This window comes from Balaenoptera ricei, chromosome 3, assembly GCF_028023285.1.
Source record: "Balaenoptera ricei isolate mBalRic1 chromosome 3, mBalRic1.hap2, whole genome shotgun sequence".
Lineage (NCBI taxonomy): Eukaryota > Metazoa > Chordata > Mammalia > Artiodactyla > Balaenopteridae > Balaenoptera > Balaenoptera ricei.
This window is the reverse complement of record NC_082641.1, coordinates 130,955,588-130,964,675: the sequence shown is the minus strand read 5'-3', so window position 1 is coordinate 130,964,675 and position 9,088 is coordinate 130,955,588. Positions and strand designations below refer to the sequence as shown.

The 9,088-nt window shown below is 38.7% G+C and overlaps 1 protein-coding gene across 6 annotated transcripts in view; it reads left to right on the top strand.

Annotated features, from left to right (window-relative positions):
- Positions 1-17: 17 nt before the first annotated feature.
- FAM114A2 (family with sequence similarity 114 member A2) overlaps positions 18-9,088 on the top strand; it is a 38,243-nt gene continuing 29,172 nt past the window's right edge. Inside the window, exons 1-5 of one of the 6 annotated variants that reach the window (XM_059917556.1) lie at positions 18-71; positions 3,345-3,589; positions 3,934-4,033; positions 4,446-4,538; positions 7,840-7,931. In XM_059917556.1, coding sequence (XP_059773539.1) covers positions 3,359-3,589; positions 3,934-4,033; positions 4,446-4,538; positions 7,840-7,931 — 516 coding nt within the window. In that variant the 5' untranslated portion in view covers positions 18-71; positions 3,345-3,358. The other 5 variants (XM_059917560.1, XM_059917557.1, XM_059917559.1 and 2 more) reach the window with 5 other exon arrangements.

Below are 9,088 nucleotides of genomic sequence, written 5' to 3'. Positions count from 1 at the left end.
CAAGGCCTTCTCCGTCCTGAAGGAGGACTTCCGGGGCAGTAGGGAGCGGCTTCTCTGCGGCTGAGGAGGCGGTGAGGGTGGCGGCGGGCTGGGTACGGGGCTTCTTGGGAGGAGGCGGGCCGGGTGCGGGGTCTCGGGGTCGCCGCGGAAGGGAAGGAAGCGGCCTGGGGCTGGGCGGCGGGCGCCTCGCGGTGGACGCTGAGGCTGCGGAAGCGCTCTGGTCATTGAAGCGCTCCGCTTGGGTGAGGAATTCTCGTCGTTGTCAGCGTCGGAGAACTTAGGAGCGCAGGCTTACACCAGAACTCTGGTTTGGCACCTGTTATTGTAATTAGGAAGAAGGGAGAGCGGATTTTGTACATCTCGAGACAAATCGTTATATTAGTAAAAATAGTAATGCTTCCTCCAGACAACCACCAGGTACTAACAGCAGCTTTTACCCGTGACGGGTTACGGGCCAGGCTCTGTTCCGAATCCCTCACATCCACCGGGTCATTTCGTCTTTCTAGGAATCCTGGCAAGTAGGTAGTACTCCCCCTTTTACAGATGAAGAAACGGAGACTCAGATAGGTGAACTAACTTCCCACAGTCACTAAAGTACAGAGTTGGAAGAGTGTCAGCCTAACTACATATTATATATAGTATATAATGTGTATGTTACATGCATATTACCGTGTGTTGTAGCTTGGAGAGAGCATAAGGAGAGCAAAAAGATATTCCATCAATGTTTCAGCTACACAAAACATTGATGGAACTTTGTGCAAGAACTGTGTAGCCTTTCCTATTAGGCCCCTGGAGTAAGTAGGGCAGAAATTGTGTCTTAAATTAGTTCTCAGCCTCCAGAGCTTGGCATGCAACAGGTAGTCAAAAAAAATGTTTGCAAGTAAACGAATGAGTGTTTCACAGTTGGTTTTTATGTCTATGGATAGTTGTATCTAGATTGTTTTTTTCTATGTGTTTTGGAAACATATGTATATCATATACCATATGGTCTAGGATCAAGGATGTTATATAAATCTGCCTTTCTAGCCTTACACCTCCCCATCATTCTCTTTGCCGTATTAACTACTCGTGGTATCTGTCTGTATTCCACGCTGTCATACCTCAGACCTTTGAGATTTCCCCTGTGTTGTTTACACACCCTTGAATTCTCTCATTGGCATCTTCATCTGTCAGAATCCTAAGTGCCCTTTAAGGCAGGTATTACAAGTTCAGATGCCTACAGGGGCTAATCAGGTAACATAAACGAGTCAAGTGCATTTGGGTGGAGATTATGGGGAACTAGAGAACACTACTCTACCCTGTCTAAAAGATCCCCAGCAAATATCTGGCATGAGCTAGTTATTAACAAGTCGAATGTGGGCCCAGTGTCGCCACATCTTTCAGTTTTACAAGGGAAGTTGGAAATTTCTATTTGTAAACGAACTCTGATTTTTAAATGTTGCCAATTAGTATAGAAAAAAGTTTAAGCACTGTGCAGGCCAAACGAAAAAATCTGTAGGCTGGATTTGGGACTCAACATCCCAGTCTGTGATCACTATTCTATGCTTTTTTCAAGTATTTAAAGTTCATGAGTGTTATTTCCTGATCCTAGCATACTTTTTCTTGCTCTCTGTTCTTTTAACATTTTGTGTGTACCTCAGTTATAGTGCTACTTCCAGGCTGCCTTAGTTGTTAGTATGTCTCTCTTTTTTAGTATGTTAGAAATGTTTTGATGGCATTGATGGATTGGGTCTAATTCTGTGGTTAGTATACATTGGTAAAAACGTGTGCTTATACATACCGAGGTCTGGGTGTGTGTTTGTGTGTGTATGTATGTGTGAGACACGTTTGTTTCTCCCCTGATAATACTTGGTTATCCTGGAAACCAGCATATCCTCCTTGTAAAACCACCAGTAATATCTTGGGTTTAATTGTCAAAGAGCCGTACTTCTGGAAGGAATTGAATTTGTTAACATTGCTATTCAAAAGCTGGTCTGATGTAAATCTTATTCTGGTAGCCTAAATTTCATAATCTTCTCTCTGAAAAATTGAGGTATGAATGATTAATAAGTTATAAGATTTTTTAAAAATGTCAACAAAAGGAAAAGTTGATAAATTGAAATTAAAAACTTGCTCTGTGAAAAACTCTATGAAGAGGATGAAAAGGTAAGCTACAAACTGAGATAAAATGTTTACAAGCCACATATCTGACAAAGGACTTGAATCTAGAATATAAAAAGAGCTCTCAAAACTTAACAGTAAAAAAAAATCCAATTAGAAAATGAGCAAAAGATAAAAATAGCTGTTTCACTGAAGAGGATATACAGATGGCAAATAAACACATGAAAAGATGTTCAATATTATTAGCCATTAGAGAAATGCAACTTAAAGCTTAAAGCCATATTAAGCTGTCATAGTGCACCTATATCAGAATGGTTCAAATAAAAAATAACACTGCCAAATGCTGGTGAGAATGAAGAGAAACTTGATTACTCATACATTGCTGGTGGGAATGTAAAATGGTACGGCTACTTTGGAAAAGAGTATGGCAGCTTCTTACAAAATTAAGCAAGTACTGTCGATTGCACTCTGGTCATTTATTCCAGGGAAATGAAAGCTTATATTCCCATAAAAACCTGTATATAAATGTTCATAGCCATTTTATTTGTAATAGCCCTAAACTGGAAACAGCCCAGACATCCTTCAACAGGTAAATGGTGAAACAACTGAGATACATCCATACCAAGGAACACTACTCAGCAATAAAAAGGGAGAAACTAGTGGTACAACAACTTGGATGAATCTTGAGGGACTTATGCTGAGTGAAAAAAGTAAATCTCAATAGGTTACGTACTGTGTGATTGCATTTATATAACATCTTGAAATGACAAAATTATAGAGATGGGGAATATCAGTGGTTGCTGTGGGTTAGGAGGAGGGTGGGACGTGGCTAAAAATAGATAACACAAGGGATCCTTGTAATTGAATTATTCTGTATCCTGACTTTGGTAATTGAATTATTCTGAATCCTGACTGTGGTAATCCTATTCTGTATCACATGAATCTGTGCATGTGATAAAATTTCATAGAACTAATTACACGCACACAAATGAGTACGTGTAAAACTGGTGAAATCTGAGTAATGTTGGGAGATTGTATCTATCAGTATCCTGGTTGTGATATGCTATAGTTACACAAATTGTTCCCTTGGGGGAAACTGGGTGAAGGGTATATTAGATCTCTCTGTATTATTTCTTACACCTGCATGTGACTCGATAATCTCAAAAAGTTTATTCAAGTAACTTTTACCAAAAACAAGCTTATATAATTAACTTTTTTGGGGTGGGGGACTTTTATTTTACCAGGCAATGATCTAATCATGTCGGATAAAGATGATATTGAGACTGAGGTGATAACTGAAGCAACCTCCATCCTTGAAGATGAGAACTGTGAGCCAAGCAAGAATTTTGAGTCAGTTGACCAAAGTGCCAAGTCAGAGAGTAAATCAGAACCTGTAGCTTCTACTCGGAAAAGACCAGAGTCCAAACCTTCCAGTGACCTTGAGACTTCAGACGTTCTCCCTGTTCAGATATCACAGGCTGCAGGCAAAGTAGAGTATCTATTAAAACACTGAGATTAAAAAGTATTAGGGTTAAAAGGAATATGGAATCAATACCAAATTGGGATTGCACCCATTTCTTTCCTTTTATAACCATAAAACAATTTTCTCAGTTCTATAAATGCTTTTATGAGTAGTTGCCTTTGCTATGTGATGCTTACATTGCAGGTAACATACATCTGTCAGTCAAGCAATACACTTCTTGAGCCAAATAATATGTATTTGTTCACCCATACTTTTGGCCAATAATTAGCTACCTTGTATATACACTCTTATTTTCCTCTAATTTTTCCATTTTTCTTTGCCTTTGTTTTTCTGGCTACTGGGAAAAATAGGAGACTGTTTCCAAAGATGTACCCCAGACCGGCTGGGGCTATTGGGGCAGTTGGGGCAAGTCTTTGCTCTCCTCAGCCTCAGCTACAGTAGCCACAGTAGGTAAGGTCATCAGTCATTTTATTAATTTTTGTGTGCATTTTGCTACGGATCTGTGTTCAAAACGACTTTGTTAATCATTCTTCTTCCATGATTACTCAAAGGCTTTATTGTTTGAAGATACATTAGTAATGATGCGCTGATTTATACTGCCATTAGAATTGGTAACATTTTTCATTAGAAGGTTGACATTTAGGAATTAATATAAAACTATTCTTTGGTGATAATGAATCAATTTTTTTTTCCCTTTGGTAAGGATACACTCCCAAAGATTAGTTATATATGGTCAAAATAACATGTCTTGTGGTTGTAATGAATTTGAAAATCTGTGGTTTTAATTTTCAGTTTGTTTCTTCAGTTTTGGTGACTAGTAGCAAATAAATTCAAATATAAAAATGTTATTTTTTCTTATTAGGACAAGGTATTTCAAATGTTATTGAGAAGGCAGAGACTTCCCTTGGAATCCCTAGTCCCAGTGAAATTTCATCTGAAGTCCAATATGCAACAGGTCAGTATATGGAAACATTAAGGCCTAGAATTATAAACTGAAATGGAATAGTTAAGTTCATTTTATTCAGTAGATGTTTTTTGACTGTCTGATATTCAGGGCATCATGGGGCTGATGAGAAATGGGATTTGGAATCTTTGGCTTTAACCACTTAGGTGTCTCTTTACTTTCCTTATCTATGAAATGGGATAATATTTTATATTGCAGAGGACTGTTACAAACATTAAATAAGTAAAGCCATGAATGTAGATTGTAAAAATTGCCTAGCTTTGTGCTTGGCACAATTGAGTAAGAGCCCAGTAAGAGTTAGCTGAATTTGAATCTACTGTGGCATGAAAAAATGTTTTAATGTGTTAGTTTTGGTGCTATTCCATGGTTCATTTTTTTAAGCCTTTTTTCTCTGTGCTTCGGTTTGGATAGTTTTTGTTGTGGCTTCAGGTTTACTGATCTTTTCTTCTGCTGTGTCTAATACTGTTAAGTCCATTCAGTGACTTTTAAATTTTAGATATATTTTCAACTCTAGAAATTCCATTTGTTTCTTTTTTTGTCTTCCATTTCTCACCTCCTTATGTATATATTTTAGTGTCCTTGACTATCATCTCTGTCATTTGAATCTGTTTCTATTGACCAATTTTTTGTCTTGCATATAGATAACATTTTCATTTCATTGATTGGATGCTGGACATTAGAAATGTTACCTTGCTGAGTGGATTTTGTAGTCCTTTAAAGGGTGTGAGTTTTGTTTGGAAGGCAGTTAAGATATTTGTAGCTTAGATTGATCTTTTGGTCTCGATTTTAAACTTCTTGAGGGTGATTCTAGAGTAGCCTTTATTGTTAAATGCTAGTTTAGCTCAACTACTAAGTCTCTGACCCTTCTGAGGTCTCTACCTAATTTCCAGGTGTTTAACTATGTCTCTCTACTTGATTGGTTGCAAGTCAGATGTCTCTCAGCCTAGCATGAGCTTTGGGCATTGTTTAGTTTATAGCCCCATGGCAGTTCTTTGCCCAGTATCGTGGAGTTTTCCAGTGCAGGAACAGCTTAGTATTCAGCCAAAGACTCAAGGGCACTCCTTTGTAGATAGTTGGAACTCTTTACCTCTGTATCTCCCTCCTCTCCAGTACAGGCATACCTTGGAGATATTGTGGATTCAGTTTCAGACCACTGCAATAAAGTGAATATCGCAAAAAACGAGTCTCACAAATTCTTTTTTGGGTTTTACAGTGCATATAAAAATTTATACTATATTGTAGGCTATTAAGTGTGCAGTAGCATTATGTCAAAAATATAATGTACATACCTTAATTAAAAAATACCTAATTGCTGGGGCTTCCCTGGTGGCGCAGTGGTTGAGAATCTGCCTGCCGGTGCAGGGGACACGGGTTCGAGCCCTGGTCTGGGAAGATCCCGCGTGCCGCGGAGCGACTGGGCCCGTGGGCCACAATTGCTGAGCCTGCGCGTCTGGAGTCTGTGCTCCGCAACAAGAGAGGCCGCGATAACAAGGGGCCCGCGCACCGCAATGAGGAGTGGCCCCCGCTCGCCGCAACTGGGGGAAGCCCTCGCGCAGAAACGAAGATCCGGCACAGCCATGAATAAATGAATAAATAAAAAAAAAAAAAAAAAAAAATACCTAATTGCTGAAAAATACTAACCATTATCTGACAGCAGAGGGTTGCACAAACCTTCAGTTTGTAGAAAAAAAAAAAAAAAGCAGTATCTGCAGAGCACAATAAAGTGCAATAGAATGAGGTATGCTTGTACTCCGACCTGCAAATTCCAGGTGCTTCAGCTTTCCTAGATTCCAGTCTCTGTCTCTTCTACTTAATAAGACTGCCGTGCTCTGCTTGGGTTTCCCCTCCCTGTGCTGTGGTCTGGAAAGCAAGCCAATCATAGAGTTCTCATCGTTTGTTTCTCTTCTCTCCTGAACCATAGTACAGTACGGTCTGTAGTCCAATGTCTGGAGATAATTGTTTCTTATATTTTGTCCAGTTTTCTAGATGCTATGGTAGAAGGGCAAGTCTGACACCAGATAATCCATCATAGTTGGAAGCAGAAGTCCTCCCTACAATAGATTATTTGTTGATCTCCTGTAAGAGATTTTAGTGTTAATAAAATAGAACAGATTTTAAAAAAATCTTTGTAATGCATGTCTGAATCCTGTGAAGAAGCATAATTTTCCAGGATAAAGTTTAAAGTAGACCGGATTTTTAAAAAGTCACATTTATTGAGTTATAATTTACGTAAAGTTCACTCTTTTTAGATACAATCATCCCTTGATATCCATGGGAGGATTGGTTCCCGGAGCCCCCCGTGGATACCAAAATCCTCAGATGCTCAAGTTCTTTATATAAAATGAGTATTCACGGGTTCAGCATCCATAGAACAGAGGGCCAACTGTATATAGTTTTACATATCTTAACAAACATACCGTCCTGTTTATGCTGTGTAATCACAGTCCATTGTGATTATACAGATATAGAATATTTCTTATATTTGTATAGACAAGAATATTTTCATTCCTACCCCCCACCAAAAAAAAAAATCCCCTCATGCCCCTTTGTAATCACTCCCCTCCACCTATTCTTATCTCTTGGCAACCACTGATCTGTTTTCTGACCCTGTGGTTTTACCTGTGCAGAAGATCATATGAATGGAATCACACAGTATATAGTCTGTTATATATGTCAGTAGGTTTTTCAAAAGACTGGATTTTGTTTTTGAAATGAAAATGAAAAACTGCCTTGGGCTTCCCTGGTGGCGCAGTGGTTGAGAATCTGCCTGCTAATGCAGGGGACACGGGTTCGAGCCCTGGTCTGGGAGGATCCCACATGCCACGGAGCAGCTGGACCCGTGAGCCACAACTACTGAGCCTGCGCGTCTGGAGCCTGTGCCCCGCAACGGGAGGGGCCGCGATAGTGAAAAGGCCCGCGCACCGCAATGAAGAGCGGTCCCCGCACCGCGATGAAGAGTGGCCCCCGCTTGCCGCAACTAGAGAAAGCCCTCGCACGAACCGAAGACCCAAACACAAACAAAAATAAATAAATAAATAATAAAGTAGCTATTAAAAAAAAAAAATCATCCCCTCGAAAAATAGTCTTTAAAAAAAAAAAAAAAAAAAAAAAAAAAACTGCCTTAACTTTTATTTTAAAATAGGCAAATGGTTTTAAAATAATAAAACAAAAAGTACTAAGGCCTTGTGTGTTGGAAATAAGGTCTAATTTTTAAAAATTCATATAGATGCTAATAAAGCAAAACTATTTATGGACTATCTCTTCATATTTACACATCCCTTCCCCCCTATAGGAGAGACAAATGCCAAAGAGAATGAAAACTCCTCTCCAATGAGTGGGCCATTTGGGGTATTCTCAACCATCTCTACTGCTGTTCAGAGCACAGTGAGTAAAAATTGCAAGGTGGCCTGCTTCCTTCCATGATTATAATGGGTTTTTGTCTCTTTCTCTTTCTTTTCCTTGAAGAGTCATGGGGACTGATTCCTCTTATGGGAGTTCAAATTGCTGAAGATCATTCACTTTGATCTTAGGGTAGAGTGAGAGCTAACTTGAAAACTTAAAAGAAGTAAAAGAGGGAGCAGGAAATGAAGAGTAGTAGAGAGGCAATGTACATAATATTTTATGGACTAAGAATTCTTAGTTTGGTGGCCCTAGAAAAACATCTCTGCTTTACAGAAATATTTTTGTCATAATTATATCTTTTAGGCAAAGGGAAAATGAGATGTTTATGATAAATACTTATAAAACTATAGATGATTAGAAACATTTTTGAAAGGATTAAATAGGAAGCTTAATATCTTTCCTACATGAGGATAGATAGCTAGTACTTTTTAATTTTAACTTTTTATTGAAGTATAATCTGTATACAGACAAGTGAAATCATAAGTGTTCAGTTTTAATTTTCACGACATGAGCACATTCAGACTAAGCAACAGCAGGGTGGTATATCAGATGTCTCCCCTGTGCCGTCTCCCAGTCTTCTGTGCCTCCCCCTCTTGCCGTCTAAGATAACCACAATCCAGTGTTCTGCCATCATAGATTAATTTTCCCTGCTGTATGAACAGAATCATACAGAATGTACCCTAGTGTATCTAGTTTCTTTCACTCATTATTATGTTTGTATAATTTATCCACGGTATAGTTTGTGTGGTGTATTCCATTTTCTTTGTTGTATTCCATCGAGTGACTATGTAACATTTACTCATTCCAGAGTTGGTAAGTATTGGGGTAGTTTCCAGCTTTTAGCTTTTATAATAGTACTGCTGTGAGTGTTCTTGTATGTCTTTTGATGAACCTGTACACATTTTTTTGAGTATTTAACCATGCGTGGAGTTGCTGGGTCATAGGATAGTCATATGTTCAGCTATAGTAGATACTGACAAATAATATTCCAAAGTGGGTATACTGCTTTACATTCCCACAAGCACTGTATGATTGTTTTAATTGCTCCTTGTTCTTGCCAGTGGTTGCTATTGTTAGCCACTATTTTATGAAATCAAAACATGCAGGTGTCTTTTTTCAGTATTATTGTAATGAGGTTG